The sequence below is a fragment of the Lithobates pipiens genome, unplaced genomic scaffold (genome assembly GCF_037356315.1).
Source record: "Lithobates pipiens isolate NorthernLeopardFrog02 unplaced genomic scaffold, aLitPip1_a1.2 Scaffold_22, whole genome shotgun sequence".
Lineage (NCBI taxonomy): Eukaryota > Metazoa > Chordata > Amphibia > Anura > Ranidae > Lithobates > Lithobates pipiens.
This window is the reverse complement of record NW_027507784.1, coordinates 172,021,065-172,038,861: the sequence shown is the minus strand read 5'-3', so window position 1 is coordinate 172,038,861 and position 17,797 is coordinate 172,021,065. Positions and strand designations below refer to the sequence as shown.

At 44.0% G+C, this 17,797-nt stretch overlaps 1 protein-coding gene across 1 annotated transcript in view; it reads left to right on the top strand.

The window, feature by feature from the left end:
• Positions 1 to 17,797, top strand: part of LOC143924365 (aldehyde oxidase-like) — a 191,887-nt gene that overhangs the window by 150,833 nt on the left and 23,257 nt on the right. Inside the window, exons 31-33 of the mRNA XM_077448645.1 lie at positions 6,848 to 6,962; positions 10,391 to 10,456; positions 14,459 to 14,647. Of these exons, the coding sequence (XP_077304771.1) occupies positions 6,848 to 6,962; positions 10,391 to 10,456; positions 14,459 to 14,647 (370 nt within the window). The remainder of the gene's footprint in view (positions 1 to 6,847; positions 6,963 to 10,390; positions 10,457 to 14,458; positions 14,648 to 17,797) is intronic.

Sequence of the window (17,797 nt, the reverse complement as noted above, 5' to 3'; positions counted from 1 at the left end):
GAAGGACTGCTGCAGTATAGGGCAGCGGTCAGCAGTGGTGCACGTCAACCCTATGTATTGTGGACCGATAGCGGTCCTTACAGAACAGCAGACTGTAACGCACTCAGGCCTATGTACCGTAGCACCCTATACCAAGTTACCAGTCCTTATAAGAACTTTTGTGGACCAAGCAGGTTGTGTGTTAGTGATTAGCAGACTGTACGTCAGTCCCTATACCAATGAAGGACTGCTGCAGTATAGGGCAGCGGTCAGCAGTAGTGCACGGCAACCCTATGTATTGTGGACCGATAGCGGTCCTTACAGAACAGCAGACTGTAACGCACTCAGGCCTATGTACCGTAGCACCCTATACCAAGTTACCAGTCCTTATAAAAACTTTTGTGGACCAAGCAGGTTGTGTGTTAGTGTTTAGCAGACTGTGCGTCAGTCCCTATACCGCTGAAGGACTGCTGCAGTATAGGGCAGCGGTCAGCAGTGGTGCACGTCAACCCTATCTATTGTGGACCGATAGCGGTCCTTACAGAACAGCAGACTGTACCGCACTCAAGCCTATGTACCGTAGCACCCTATACCAAGTTACCAGTCCTTATAAGAACTTTTGTGGACCAAGCAGGTTGTGTATTAGTGTTTAGCAGACTGTACGTCAGTCCCTATACCGCTGAAGGACTGCTGCAGTATAGGGCAGCGGTCAGCAGTGGTGCACGTCAACCCTATGTATTGTGGACCGATAGCGGTCCTTACAGAACAGCAGACTGTAACGCACTCAGGCCTATGTACCGTAGCACCCTATACCAAGTTACCAGTCCTTATAAGAACTTTTGTGGACCAAGCAGGTTGTGTGTTAGTGATTAGCAGACTGTACGTCAGTCCCTATACCAATGAAGGACTGCTGCAGTATAGGGCAGCGGTCAGCAGTAGTGCACGGCAACCCTATGTATTGTGGACCGATAGCGGTCCTTACAGAACAGCAGACTGTACTGCACTCAGGCCTATGTACCGTAGCACCCTATACCAAGTTACCAGTCCTTATAAAAACTTTTGTGGACCAAGCAGGTTGTGTGTTAGTGTTTAGCAGACTGTGCGTCAGTCCCTATACCGCTGAAGGACTGCTGCAGTATAGGGCAGCGGTCAGCAGTAGTGCACGGCAACCCTATGTATTGTGGACCGATAGCGGTCCTTACAGAACAGCAGACTGTAACGCACTCAGGCCTATGTACCGTAGCACCCTATACCAAGTTACCAGTCCTTATAAGAACTTTTGTGGACCAAGCAGGTTGTGTGTTAGTGATTAGCAGACTGTACGTCAGTCCCTATACCAATGAAGGACTGCTGCAGTATAGGGCAGCGGTCAGCAGTAGTGCACGGCAACCCTATGTATTGTGGACCGATAGCGGTCCTTACAGAACAGCAGACTGTACCGCACCCAAGCCTATGTACCGTAGCACCCTAGACAGACCAAGTTACCAGTCCTGATAAAGAGCTTTGTGGAACAAGTGAGTTGTGAATGATTAGCAGACTGCAGCAGAAGGGCAGCAGTCAAGTATAATATTCTTTCTATATTTGGAAGAAAGAATATTATACGTGTACAAGCCTATTACCGTACCACTGATACCAGTCCTGAAAAGAACCTTTGTGGAACTAATAGTAACAGCAAGTCTTTAAAATTATCCTCACTGCCTGACACACTGCTTCCTGCCTGTCCCTATACAAATTGGCAAAAAAGAGTAGGCTGGAACGATTAGCTGGAACAGCTCTTTTGTGGACCTGATAGTAACAGCTAATGATGATGATGATGATGATGATGAAGAAAGACTAATCTGGCTGAGCTGTCCCTAAAATAGCAGCATACAGCGCTCTGTCCCTTTATCTAAACTGACAAAAGAAACTCAGGCTGCTGACCTAACACCTATACCAGTCCTGAAAAGAACTTTTGTGTACCAAATAGCTAGCGTTTTCTCTGTCCCTACTCCACACAGGATCCTTTCCCTACAGTGACAGAAGAAAGAATGTAAAATGGCCACCGGATCGGGTGTATTTATAGGTTAGGGGGAATGTCCAAGTGTCCATGAGCTGTCATGTCTCAATTGGTTGTCCTGTAACACATGATAAACGTGTCACGAAAGGTTAAAGTTCTTGTATACATTAAACACGTAAGTCCGCCGGGGCGAACGACGGAAAAAGGCGTTCGAACCCGCGGACGGCGAAAGTCGGAAATTCGCCGCGAAACGACCGCCGGGCGAACCGTTCGGCCATCACTAGTGGATATATTTTTTATTACTATATAGGGCCAGTGGCGCAGCTTTCCAAATTTTCTTATATTCATTCTAGTGTGTGTATCCCACTTAGAGCTGCAGCCTTTATTTTTACTTTAATTTTTGCAATATATATTTTTTCCCGAGCGCAGTTTATTTTTATTTTCTTTGATGTATAAATACCTGTGATAAATAATAAAAGTTGGGGTAATTTAATTGAATCACCCTAACACAGATAGCAATAAAATCCTGACGTAAGTTCTAACCCTTTCACATTCTATCCAAACATATATATGAGTGTGTGTGAGTGTGTCACCCTCTACATAGGTAGTTGCTAGAGGTTAGAATTTTTTGGTAGTGTAGGCAAATTTAGGCAGGCCTAGCTGGAAGTTAGGCCTGTTATTTTGATTTGTGTGGGCTGGAAGTGGCTCAGTGTTAGCAGCTGATGACTCACAGGCAGCGTCACTGAGACCTCCTGGAAGGTACTAGAAAGAGAGAAGGAGAGGGAAGGTAGAGCTGGCTGGGTGTGTTAAGGAGCCGTGACCAACCCCTAACCTGGATTGGCAGGAGGCAGGTCTTCTTAAATACCCAGAGTCATCCCAGCTGGGGAGGAGTTGTCGGGTGGAAGAACTGAGGATAGAGCACTAGGCTGGTGGGGCCTTTGAGGGAGCACCCCAGTCTGGGGGGGGGGGGAGGGTTGGTGACCTTGAGCCTGGACTCCGGTGCAGGATGGAGCCCTCCAGGAAATCATGGAGGCTCTGAACAGCACACACAGGAGGAGCAAAAGAGGACAGCAGGAGCTAGAACTGATGGGCAAGTCTTCAGGAGGGAAACACCAGTTGCAGCCAGGAGGGCTGGTAAGTGACATGTGCAGTCAGGGGGACTGGAGAGACATGCCAGAGAGGACTGAGAGGAAACAGAGCTGGGTGTGGAGCCAGTAGGGAGGATTGCAGTGTCTTGGGCAGTGAAGTCGGGCAGCTGCAGCCAGGAGGGCTGGCAGGGCCTGAAGAGGACTGACTGACTGGGAACAGTAGTCCAGCTAGCACAAAAAGACTTTATATTTTCTTCTACACCATTGGGGCACTGCCTGCAAAGGACAAGTTACTTGGGCCTGGCTGAGCCAATATCAGGCCTAAACATGTGCTAGCTGTTTCTGGGAGTTAAGAGTTGTGCAGGAGGAAGAGAGAGATGGAGCAATAGTCAGAGTTGTGCAGGAGAAGTCTTGAGAAGTGTTGTGTACAGAGAGTGTACATAGTTGTCCCAATTGATTGCTATACAATCTACCAATTGTGCTCTGCCTGCTATCCAGTACTGCAAGTGAAGTGCCATTTCCCATAGAAACCAGTGGGAGCAGTTAACAATTGCTGCTGCCTACCCCAACCAGCGCTGAGATGGACACATGTGCTTAATCCTACAATTCAGGGGCTTTTCACTATGTGCTGTCACTCGTGGCAACAAATATGTCCAGTGTTCTGCTAATACCGGACATGTTACACTGCATTGCAAATATGCACAGCACTCTGCAAATGCTGGGCATTCTGAACTCCCTGAAATTCAGTTAGCCTAACAAGGGGTTACAGCAGAGTGCCCTGGGAGGGGTCTGCCTATCAGTTTTACAGATGCTAGCCTGTCTGGAAACGAGGGGGGAAGTGTCACACCCTGGAGGAGACCCAGTGTTCCCTGCTAGCGCTAGACACCATGAGGCAACAGAGCAAGATGGCAGAGGGTGGACGTCTAATCCCAACCCTGACTTGGTTGCCTGAACAGCAGGAGCAGGCACTTGGGGGCAGGGTGACGGGCCACATCACTTAGCAGCCGCTTCGGGGGGGGGGGGGGTACCGTTACATATATATGTATATAGCACCCCACTGAAACCTGGAGACATGGTGGTACCCCCAGAGACAGGGTGGGCTAACATTTCACCTCAGGGATAGAATATACAGTCAGGTCCATAAATATTGGGACATTGACACAATTCTAATCTTTTTGGCTCTATACACCACCACAATGGATTTGAAATTAAACAAACAAGTTGTGTTTTAACTGCAAACTTTCAGCTTTAATTTGAGGGTATTTACATCCAAATCAGGTGAACAGTGTAGAAATTACAGCAGTTTGTATATGTGCCTCCTACTTTTTAAGGGGGCAAACGTAATGGGACAATTGGCTGCTCAGCTGTTCCATGGCCAGGTGTGTGTTATTCCCTCATTATCCCATTTACAAGGAGCAGATAAAAGGTCCAGAGTTAATTGAAAGTGTGCTATTTGCATTTGGAATATGTTGCTGTCAACTCTCAATATGAGATCCAAAGAGCTGTCACTATCAGTGAAGCAAGCCTTCATTAGGCTGAAAAAAAACAAACAAACCCATCAGAGAGATAGCAAAAACATTAGGTGTGGCCAAATCAACTGTTTGGAACATCCTTAAAAAGAAAGAAAGAAGACCACGGAAAACAACTGTGGTGGATGACAGAAGAATTCTTTCCCTGGTGAAAAAAACACCCTTTACAACAGTGAATGCAGAGGGTTCACCACAAGATGTAAACCATTGGTGAGCCTCAAAAACAGGAAGGCCAGATTAGAGTTTGTCAAACAACATCTAAAAAAGCCTTCACAGTTCTGGAACAACATCTTATGGACAGATGAGACCAAGATCAACTTGCACCAGAGTGATGGGAAGAGAAGAGTATGGAGAAGGAAAGGAACTGCTCATGATCCAAAGCATACCACCTCATTAGTGAAGCATGGTGGTGATAGTGTCATGGCGTGGGCATGTATGGCTGCCAATGGAACTGGCTCTCTTGTATTTATTGATGATGTGACTGCTGACAAAAGCAGCAGGATGAATTCTGAAGTGTTTTTCGGGCAATATTATCTGATTATATTCTTCAAAATGCTTCAGAACTCATTGGACGGCGCTTCACAGTGCAGATGGATATTACCCGAAGCATACTGAAAAAGCAACCAAAGAGTTTTTTAAGTGAGAGAAGTTGAATGTTATACAATAGCCAAGTCAATCACCTGACCTGAATCTGATTGAGCATGCATTTCACTTGCTGAAGACAAAACTGAAGGGAAAATTCCCCAAGAACACGTAGAAACTGAAGACAGTTGCAGTAGAGGCCTGTAGATGAAACCCAGCTTTGGTGATGTCTATGCGTTTCAGACTTTAGATTGTAATTGACTGCAAAGGATTTGCAACCAAGTTTTAAAAATTGAAAGTTTGATAGATGATTGTTAATCTGTCCCATTACTTTTGGTCCCTTAAAAAGTGGGAGGCACATATACAAACTGTTGTAATTCCTACACCGTTCACCTGATTTGGATGTAAATACCCACAAATTAAAGCTGAAAGTCTGCAGTTAAAGCACATCTTGTTTGTTTAATTTCAAATCCATTGTGGTGGTGTATAGAGCCAAAAAGCTTAGAATTGTATTGATGTCCCAATATTTATGGACCTGACTGTGTGTGTGTGTGTGTGTGTGTGTGTGTGTGTGTATATAGTGGGAGATGTAGACAGTTGGGCACCAGTCACTTTCGGCTAAAACAAAAAGGAATTGTATTATCCATGGCCCATGGGAGAAAGGGGGTTTGCAGATACTCAAAAATACAGCAGAACTCCAGTACTACATACTGTACATCACAGGGAAAACAGCCTTTAAAGGGGTTGCAAAGGCAGAAGGCTTTTAATCTTTTTGCATTAAGATAAAAAGCCTTCTGTGTGCAGCAGCCCCCCTCATCCCCCCTAACACTTACCTGAGGTCCATCTAGTTCCAGCGATGTCCAAGAATGTCTCAGCCATCTGAGATTCTCTTTCCTGATTGGCTGAGACAAAGCAGCGGCGCCATTGGCTCCTGTTGCTGTCAAATAAAGTCAGCTAGCCAATCAATGTAGTGAGGGGGCGGGGCCAGGTCGGGGCTCCGTGTCTGAATGGACACAGGGAGCTGTGACTCAGATCGGGTGCCCCCAGAGCAAGTTGCTTGCTGTTGCTTGCCTCCTTTTTCTCCAGGAGAGTCAACCCACCTCCTACCTCAAGTGAAGATCAGCAGCACCAGGCCTCATCATTTCCCAGGCCCCCTCAAGCAGGCCTAAAGCATCATCAGCTCCATCACGTTTATCCTCCAAAAGCTGGCGTCGGTGAGGAAGAAAGCTTACATCAGCTAGCCCTGAATATTTATAACCTTTCCCATAAGGCACCACTGGCAAGAAAAACTCCTAGTGGTGGGCTGGGAATAAATATAAATATTCATATATTCATAATTCAGACCTATGGGATTTGTCACTAATAACAGAGATAACAGCGCCACCTACTGACAGAGTGGAGAACTAACAGCCATGGTGGACTTGGGCAGCGGGGTGGCAGGGCGGGCGGGGGGGATTGAACAAGACATGGACTACAAATTAGGTTTGGGTTACTACAGCCATGCTGAACTAAACTTCGACACTCCTGCTCAAGGCAGGGTGGCTACACTTACAGTCCTGTGCTGTGGTGTCCCTTACAAAATGTAGTGTGTTTGTTGTCAGGCTGTGGCCTTTTAGCCTTGGTGAAATTATACTACTGAATTGATACACCAATATTTTGTTTCTTTTTTACAGAGGATTTTCCAGAGAAATGGACTGGGACAAAGGAGAAGGGAATCCAGCCCAATACTTTGTGTTTGGAGTTGCTTGTTCTGAAGTGGAAATAGACTGTCTCACTGGAGATCATAAGGTACAACTATCACAACAAAGAAAAAATAACAGGTTTAACTTTTTTAAGTTTTAACTAAAGACAATTTCTTTTTTAGATTTGGATAAAGTGGAGTGGTATTAGAACGCGTCAGTTTTATTGCTGCATGTGCCATTAGAGAAATTCACCCTTTCTGTTTGTCCCATTTACCATTATTACTGATAGTAACAGAAAATCACAAATTTTCAGTTGTCACCAATACTGGGGAAATCTTCCAAAGGGGATACTAAATCCAGTGAATCTGATGACAACAAAAGAATCCCTCACTTTGGAGAAGTTTTCTCTTACTTCCTGTTTTGGCTATGGGGCTGGAAGTCAAATGAAATCTCTCCAAAGGGACACAGAGGGAATAAACTGACAGGTTATAACCCTCCCTTGCTCTATCCAAAATTTAAAACAAAAAGCTTTGCCTCTATTTCTACTTTAACGCAACATTTTCCATACATTAAATCTGTACATGTGCAGCAGGAATGTAAAGCAGACACCCCTCTTGCCTGTGTGTGTTTCTGGATCTTTTCAGGTTTTGGGGTTCCTTCGGTGCTCTTATGTACAAAATTTGACTTAAATGGTATAAAAAATAAATAGTTGGTTCAATACCTGCCTTTCTCATCCTAACATTAGTTCTTAAAGTATAGCCAAAAACATAGCTTGTTTATTGTTTTCGATAGATTAGAATTCTTGTTGGATTTTTCTTGCTGTTTCTCCACCAGTTAGATGCACACTTTTATTTTGTTCTAGTGAGTAAAGCTGAGCTTGGGTTTGGCCCGAACCTGGAAGTTAGCTGCCACTGCTGGGCCAATGAGCTGCTACAAAGGGAAAGATTTGAGCCATGGAGGCTTGGTGATGCACTGCCCATGAAGCACTAACAGCCCTGGAGGAGTGTGCTTTTATTTGAAAAGGTGGAACCTTCCCTTCAAACCATAAACTTGAATAATTACTCGCTGGATCCACTTAGAAATAGTAGATTACGACTCTGCCTTTCCTTTTCTAGGACCTTCAGGCAACACAAACAAAAACATCTGATTTTATTAATTTTTTTAATCTGAATAGTCATCTTCAAATAGACTTCGACTGCTCTCACTACATCAAGAGAATGTAGTGACCTTTATTTCTTTAGAACAGGGTTCTGCAAAAAAAAATGAAGGTAGAACAATATCCTAGTTTAGATGAAAACCTGAAACCAACTTTGACAGAAAGATAGGATAAGGACGCAATACCACCTTATCCTTCTGATTAATTAAATATGGCTCATTACACAAAAGAGCAGGCAATTCTAATACCCTTCTTGCAGAAGATATGGCAACCAGAAAAAACAACTTGTCAAAAGGATCAAGGGAGTATGTCGTATTGGCCCAAAAGGCTGTCTTTGTAAACCTGAAAAAACCAAATTCAAGTCCCAAGGTTTTAAGGGTGACCTAACTGGCAGATTAAGCCTTGTCACCGGACCAGGGAATGCAAAGCAAGTGGTCGTTGGAATAATACTGATAAGGCTGAGACCTGGCCCTTGATAACAACTTCATTTCTAATCCTATTTACAGAAAGGCATGGAATATACCTTCTAGGATGCCAACCCCTGGACTCACACCAGGAACATATGCCTTCCAGACTCTATAATAAATTACTCTGGAAGCTGGCTTTCTTGTATTAATCAAGGTAGCTATCACTGAGCCTGAAAGCCCACAATTCTTCAGAATGTGGGTTTCAATAGCCAAACTGTTAAATATAGCATTTGTAAGATAGGATGGAATACAGGCCCCTGCGAGGGCAGGTCTGGACGTGGTGGTAGGTTCCATGAGTCCCCTACCGTCATCCTTACGATCTCTGCATACCAAGATCTTCTGGACCCCACTGGGGCCACAAGAACCACTGACTTATTTTCCTGCAAAGAAGTCATGGTAGCAGAATAGGAGGGAATGCATAAATCAATGAGACCTGATACCACAGGGTCACCGACGCATCTGTTCCATATGCGAGTGGATGCCTTGTTTTTGACACAAAGTTGTCGACTTTTTTGTTGAAGTTGGACGCAAACAGACCTATGTCCGGAATCCCCCATCTTTGGAATATAGGCAGAAAGATTTCAGGGTGAAGGGACCACTCCCCCGGGAACAACTGCTGGCGACTCAAGTAGTTTGCTTGCCAATTCTCTACCCCTGACATGAAGATTTCCGATATCTGCGGCACCTGCTTTTCTGCCAAGGCTAGAATATGGTTTACCTCTCCCTGGGCTGCATGACTACTTGTGCCCCCTTGGTGATTGACATAAGCCACTGCTGTGGCATTGTTGAATTTGCTACCTGAATGTCCAGGCCCTTAGAGCTAGGTGCGCTGCCCGAATCTTTAGAATGTTGACGGGCAAGGTCCTTTCAATTCTGGACCATTTCCATTGGACAGTCGCCTCTTCCAGGACTGCCCCCAACCCGAAAGGCTGGCAGCTGTTGTTACCATCTTCCAGGTAACTGGTAAGAAGAATTTCCCCTTCTGCGGATTCTTGGATATCTTCCACCAACTGAGGCTCTGGCGCACCCTTTGGCGACAGACACTTTGGAAATCTAGCGCTTGGACCTTCTTGTTCCAGGTAGACAGGATACTGTTTTGCAGCAGTCTTGAATGAGACTGAGCATAGGGAATCACTTTGAATGAAGCCACCATCTTTCCCAACAACTTTATGCAAAGGTGAATAGAAGGACCCTTCTTTGCCCTGACCACCCGAACCAGGCCCGGGTACCATTCAATTCTTCCTGGAAAAGACACTTTGAATGGATCTAGTTGCATGGCTTGCCCCAGCAAGGAATATTCCAGCGGAACTCAGCACATTTTTACTCCTGACCAACACCTAAGACACTGGCGAAAAAAAACTGAGGTACACCCTGTGGGGGGGGGGGGGGGGGTTATATAGGGAGTTGAATTTCCCATTTAGGGTGTGTCAGTGTCCATCACCTAAAGGTGGCCTATATAATCCACATAGTGACTACTATGGCTCTGTGTCCTGTGATGTACGATTAAGAAATAAATGCTTGAGTTTCCACCAGAACAGGAATAGAAGGGAAATCTTGCAGTGGGGACAATTGCTTCAGTGACATCTATATAAGGGGAGATATACTTCACTTTGACACAAAGTATTTGGAATTCTCTTGAAAGGGGCACATACAAAAAAACAGACAGGGATTTTAACTATTCCTTACTCTTTTCAAAATTGCAGAGAAAAATACTTTAATGTGATGAGCAAGCTAAGTAACTAATAGCAAGGCAAGAGAAGACATTGCGAGGTACCACAGGCTGATTGCTTGATGTTCCAAGTACAGCTTTACATGTTTGTAATAGAAGAATTTACTTTAAATCACTTTAATGCATTGTAAAAGTAGCACATTGTACAATTAATCCTTTCTATTACTTTTTTTTTTTATCAGAACCTCCGCACAGACATTGTCATGGATGTTGGCTGCAGCATTAATCCGGCTGTGGACATAGGGCAGGTATGTTATTTAATAACCTATTAGGCATGTTATATTCATTGTAGGTACTATTTCAGTATTGGTATTGTAAACTGAAAATATCTATCAATAAAATACTTGGAGGTTTGGTTCAGTTAAGAGTACAGGTATCCATACCATGAGACAAGGGGCAATAATTTAGCTTTTTCATTCTGAGCCAGGAGAGCCAGTGGGTTCTTCCACTATACAGAAACCAGTGGCGGCCTGTCCATAGGGGGGCACGGACGTCACCGCCCCCCATCCATACATTCGACCCCCTGATCTACATGAAGTCCAATCGGGGGTTTCCCCCCCCCCCCCAAGAATTTTTTTTTAAAAAACACCAGTCGCCACTGACAGAAACTGTATTAAGGTCAAGATTATGGGAAATGCCACACAGAACATATCTTGTGGCAGCAAATATCTCAGGGAGGCCACAGGCCCTCCTTGTTTTTAATAATCTGATTTTATTTTTAACATATTTTGCCATTTCTTTTTTGATACATGCCAGTTTACATGCCAACTGTACAAATACTGTACAAATACTGTCAAAATTAAGTTAAATATGGTGCATACAAAGCTTTTTGACCAGCACCATAGTTGAAATTGGGAAGCATCTAACAGCTATGCATATAAAAAACAAACAAAATAATTATAACAATCTTTAAATATATTCGGATTGATTTACTAAAACTGAAGTGTGCAAAACCTGTTGCAGCTGTGCATGGTAGCCAATCAGCTTCTAAGACAAAAAATACACACAAAAAAAAAAAGCTGGTTATTGGTAATAATTAGACAAGTCAAAGGGTGCTGCTGCTCCCTGTGGATCCTCTGGGTGGCAGGAATACATCTAGACAAAACACAAAAGAGAGCTCAAAGCTGCCCTAGTGCAACTCAACTTTAATATGGTAAAGTTAAAAACACTAAAATGGCCAAACTCACATTATGTGAAGATAGATACAGCATAAGGATTTCTTCGAGGACACACGAACCCACACAACACGTCATTTACCTGAGGAAGGAGGCTATGCCTCTAAAACACGTTGTCATGCCAACTGTGTGACGTCCTCACTGTCTTCCCCCCTGTATTCTGCCAGTGTGGGTTTGTGTGTCCTCGAAAGAGCAGCGCTGGCTGAACCGGACGCAAGCACATTAGGATCTGCACGTCAAGTGTGGTGGTGGATAGCCTCGGATGTGCTGCCAAGATCCAGGCAGCTAGGTTGAATGCCCACGGCTCCCCCTTCCCCTGTCGGGATCTTGAGGTGGTTATAGCAGTGCACCCACAGTGGAATCCTTATGCTGTATCTATTGTAACATAATGTGAATTGGACCATTGTAGTGTTTTTAACTTTACCATATTAAAGCCGAGTTACACTAGGGCGGCTTTGTGCTCTCTTCTTTTGTGTCTAATCGGCTTCTACGGCCTGGTTCACACTGGTGCGGAATACACTCGGACTTTGAGAGCACATGTCACATGATGTGTATAAATCAATGGTTCCCTATGAGAGCCATCTTAACTCAGTCCGACTTTGAAGAAGGTTCCTGCACTGGCTTGGTCCAATTTCAGCCCATTGATTTGAATGTAAGTCGCATTCCAAGTCAGATCATCATCTTAATTGATCCGACTTGTGGCATGCTACTTGTGCTTTGAGGATCTTGAAGGGGAACCACATGCCAAAATAAAAAAACAAAATGGTGTGGGGTTCTCCCCCAAGACCATACCAGACCTAAGGGTCTAGTATGGATTTTAAGGGGAACCCTCACTCCCCCCCCCCAAACTCATACCAGACCCTTATCTGAGCACGCAGCCCTGCAAGGCCAGGAAAGCGGAGGGGGTGAGCGAGCCCCCCTCCTGGACCAGATCAGGCCACATTCCCTCAACATGGGGGTTAAGTGCTTTACACTGCACCCCCCCACCCCAAAGCACCTTGTCCCCATGTTGATGACGACAAAGGCCTCTTCCTGACAACCCTGGGATGTGTTTGTGGGGGTCTGCAGGCAGGAGCTTATCGGAATCTGGACAGCCTCCTTCAACAAGGTGCCCTCAGATCCCGCCTCCCCCATATGTGAATGAGTACGGGGTACATTGTACCCCTACCCCTTCACCCCAAAAAAGTGTCAAAAATAAATAAAAACAGTACACAGGTTTTTGACAAAGTCCTTTATTAAAAATGAAGAATTTTTGCCCGTCATAGATCTGTCTTCTGTCATCTGTAGATGTGTCTTCTTTCTCTGCTTCTTCTCCCTCTGCTTCTTCTCCCTCCGATTCTTCTCTCTCCACTGTTATCCTTTTCCTCTGGTTCTTCTGGCGGTTCTTCTCCCTCTGCTGATGTCTTCCAACGCTGGCTCCCGCTGTTGTGTTGGCTCTGACTGTCTGCTATTCCTTATATAGCCATGGGACGTGGCCATTCGATGCTATAATCCGGAGAACCCATCCATTTGTGATGTCGCCACCTGGAGCATGATTGGGTGGCGATGTGACAAGCCCCCTCTGCCCCAAAGAACTCACCCTCCCCATTTTGAGGGCATGCGGCCTCTGGCTCCCCCCTTTCCTGACCTGCCAAGCTGCCTGCTCGGATAAGGATCTGGTATGGAATTTAGGGGGGACCCCATGCTTTTTTATTAATTATGGAGTTGGGGTTCCCCTTAATATCCATATCAGACTGTAGGTTGGGGGGGCCCTGTGCAATTTTTTTTTTTGATTTTTGCGTGGGGTTCCACTCTCAAGATTCATATAAGACTCAAAGGGCTTAGTATGGTCGGATCAAAATCGGATCCCATTCATTGAGGTCGCATGGAAGTCGGACATGAAGTTGTAGGGCAAAGTGGAAACGGAAGGCGTCTAACTTCCATGTCAGAGTAGTGTGAACCCTGCCTAACTTCAGCTTGTTCAATTAAGCTTTGACAAGAAAACCTGGAAGCTGACTGGTTTCTATGCAAAGCAGCACCAGATTTTGCACTCCCCAAATTCAATCAACTGCACTATTTTCCCAACTATTTATAGCCAGCATGGGTGCATGACAAATGTTTATATTATATAGGTTATAACTTAAAGCTAAACTCTAGGATAATCAAATATTGTCTAAATACAAGAGTCATGTGTATTCTTCCTCTAATCTTGGTGTGCGTTGTGTAATTCTACTGTATAATGTAGAGCACAGTAACAATATTAATGGTATTTTTCCAGAATACTAATTGTGTTTGCAAAGGCATTTGATGATGCACACAAAGTGGATTTATCCTTTGGGGTTATTGAGGGATATATTTTATTAAAAAATGTTTTGCCCAAAGTTCAGCTTTAAAGCTAAATTTTAAATTTGGCACATGTACATTGATCTAGTTTGGACCAACATAAGAAGGTATGTCTCAAACCTGCTCAATCCCTGTGGAAGCTGGAAATCACTGTAGTAGACACGGGTACTACTTTGATCTCTGCTAGCTTCTGAGATCTGTGATAAGCAGCAGCCCTTTTGCTTGGTGAAAACAAGGCGTCACTTGTTCAGCACATGCTTGCATTTTCTCAATGAATGCAAAATGTTTTCTGACTGAACGAGTTAGAGATTGTGACATCACTGCCCTCTCCACCTCATTCAATCAGAGAATGCTTTGCATCCACTGAGAATATGCAAAGTGTTCTTTGAATGGGCCCATGCCAATCAAGCAACCTTCTTGTTCACTAAGCAGTGAGGCACCTTGTTGGCACAGGACCTGGAAGCTAGCCACAATCACTCTAGTAGTGGTGCCTACAACAGTGATCTCCAGCTTCCACGGGGATTGGGCAGGTATCGCACATACATATTTAAATTGGTCCAAGCAGTACTGATTACACTGTGCAAAAAAGCCATACCTAAACTTCATCTTTAGGTTGCTAAACTAACCTAAATTATAAGTATAGAATTAAACTTTAAGAGTAGGTTTTTTTTTGATTTTTTTTGGAAATCAAATTCATATACCATTAGAAGCATTGATTGTTTCTAATATTTACAGTTATGCTTATATTTCTAGATTGAAGGTGCCTTTGTTCAAGGACTGGGGTTATTCACAATCGAAGAACTGAGATTCTCGCCTCAAGGAGTGCTGTACACACGTGGGCCAGCTCAGTATAAAATTCCAGCAGTGTGTGATGTCCCTGAGCAGTTCTACGTGTCCTTGCTCGCCAATGCTCCCAACCCACACGCTATATATTCTTCCAAGGTAATAGAACACTGGATTCCCTGTCATTATACACTCCCTGCACCTACACAGCTGTTTATCTTCAAAACGTTACATTGATGCCTTGTGCATGTTTACCACTTGTTGCTGGAATGCCAATGATTGCCAAAACCACTAAACCTTTCACCTTTAGGTTTTTAAACATGACTGATAAAAAAAACAAACCATAAAAATAAAGTATAGGAATGGTATGCCTTGCAGGGTTATACACACATAAACACGTTTTGTGTCATACAGAATCCTTCTGTAAAATATGCTTTATTAGTTGGACTTATCCTTTAGGTTTCATTGATAAATGTGTACTTTAGGTTCTGTAAACCTTGTATACTATATATGTAGCTGAGAATGTGTTTTTTTTTACCAAACCTTTATAATCCAGGTGAATTTTAGGCTGGCCATAGATGGTCTGAATCCCGGGCGATTCAGCGGGAACTGGCCAAAGTTCGTACTATGTATGGGCAGGCTGCATGTACCAAGTTGAGCAATCGATTAACATTGGGGACAACCAGCCTGCCGGATTTTACATACAATTATCACTAGTGGCTGGTAAAGCCGCTAGCAATAATCACTGTCTTCTCCCAGTGCGGAAGAATACAATGGCTCAGCAGGAGGGATTCCCTTGTCAACAATGTCTGTGTTGATGGGGTAAGCAAGGAAAGAAATTTGCTTAGTGTATGCCTTGCCTTAGGCTCAGTTACAGGATGAGGTGAGGTATCTTTTACATGCAGGCTGTGGTTTACAGCCTGATTTCACCTGCTCTGTGACAAGATTGCAGCAATATAATAGAATAAAAGAGTCTCAGGGGATAAGGTAAAACAGAGGTGTTTTTGTTCACTAATTGTGAATTGTGTTATTGTTGTGCTGAATAGTTAATGCCGAAGACTAGTATATTCTTTATGCAATGTATTGTGGGACAATAATAGTACAAGTTTTGTAAATGGCAGAGAAGGCAGAAGAGGGTGGGCAGGCAGTGCAACTTTCCTCTGTTGCAGCGGCTGTAGTTAACCCATATAGCATCAGAAGTTATAAGGACAGTTTTTGGCAATTTGCAGCTTTGATTTTTACCAGAAGCAGAAACCTGCAAGTGGTATTTTAAGCTTTTTGTGTTCTCAACTTACATTTTTATTTTTTTCTCTTTTTTTATAAATCTTTTATTCAAGCAAAGGACCTGGTTCAAGGTGAAACATCCAAGGCGTCATTTGTATCTCTGGTTAGTGGTACAGAAGGCATAGTTGTGAAACTGGACAAGATTAGAGCAGACGATAGCCAAGGGATAAATTGCTCGGCAGGGTGAGCCTACGGAACCAGCCCAAAAAATGTGCTAACTGTTTATATAAAAAAAAAAAAAGTACCCTAGAGCCCTAGAGGCTCTGAACTGAGTAAAGAGAAAAGGAAAAAATTGTAGAATGCAAGAAATGGAAAAGAGCAAGATGATAAAGAAAAGTAATATGAAGGAGAAGGAGAAAGGGGGAGAGAGAAGGGGGGGGGGTAGATGTAACATGTGAAATAGCGAACCGCACAAGCGATAATCGGAATATATGAACCAAATGTGGTCAGTCTTAACAGGCCCATTTTAGTCTACAGAATCACTTTCAAAAAGGGTTAAAGGGTTCGGCCCTCATCCGAGAAGACAAACATATTCCACAATGACCAGGTTTTGGAGTAACGCTCCTGCTGATGACGTGCCAAGAGGACGAGATCCTCTAATTTGTTAATTTCCTCCACTTTTGTGAGCCACATTTCGATGGTCTGGGAGTGTGGGGATTTCCATTTAAGAGGGATGCATGTCTTGGCGGCTTCAAGGAGATGGTGAATGATTGATTTCTGATATAATCTCTCAGGGGCATTGGAAGCATGGAGAAGAAAAAAAGTCTGGGTCTACTGGAATCGGCCATTCCGTGAATTTTTGAGCGATGCGCCCAACTTCTTTCCAGAAGTGTGTTATCTTGGGGCAGGTCCAGAAAATATGTAGAAGTGTGCCCCGCTCCTCTTGGCACCGCCAGCAGCAATCTGAAGTACCAGTAACATTTTTTTGCAGTCTCACTGGAGTTCTGTACCATCTGGTGAAAATGTTAAAATTCGTTTCCTGCACTCTCATGCAGATGGAAGATTTATATACAAATCTAAGGATATGTTGCCTTTGTTGCAGACTAAAAGTGCGACTAAGATCCCATTCCCACTCCCCAAGGCAGCGTAGGGAGTAAGTCTCTGGGGGTGTGATCAATAGATTATTGGTGGTCGATAATGTATGTGGCATCACTCCCTTCTCTGAACAATACTCCTCCAGAGTTGTGAGATGTTGGCAAAATTTTCTCGGGGGAGAGAGGGATCTGAAGAAATTAGTGAGTTGAAGATACCTCCAAAACTCCAGGCAGAAGGATCCCGAGGGGTTAGTGAGATCAGAAAGCGATGGCCATCCGTATGCTTCACAAAATGAGAGGCCTGGTGACAAGCAGACACCCCCAGATTCCAAAAGGCTATATCTTGGTATCCCGGGTTAAAGAGCGGGTTTCCCAAGAGTGGGAAGAGTGGCGAAAGCCAGGGAAGAGAGACGCTCACACAAATGGGAAAGAACAGAGTCATGTGGTCTGGCCAATAAGAGGATGTTTTTTTACATCCCTAGGCAAAGTATGATAGAACCAAGGGGCCCTGCAGAGAGACATGACACACTGAGCCTGTTCCATTTGAACCCATAACTCGATATCTCGATGTCTATTCCAGTCAGTTAGCCTACTCAGATGAATTTCCTGATAGTATTTCCGTATATATCCAGCAGTCCCCCTTATCGTTTGGGTAATGTGAGTTGACCCCTTTTCAAACGTGGGTGTTTATGTGCCCATATAAAGTAAAAGCGAACCAACTCAATCTGTTTGAAATAGATGGGATTAAAATTGGTAGAGCCTGTAGTAGATAAAGGAATTTAGGGAAGATACTTTGGGGATATTGCAACGGCCAAACCACGAATGGAGTCCCAAATTCCATTTATCCAGCAGAGCACAAAGTCTTTTCAGTAATGGAGGGAAGCTTAATTCAAATATTTTGGATATGTTGTAAGGGATGAATGTGCCCAAGTATGTCAGTGCAGAACTAGTCCATTTTAATGTAAAATTTGTCTAGAGTTGTGAGTTGTGA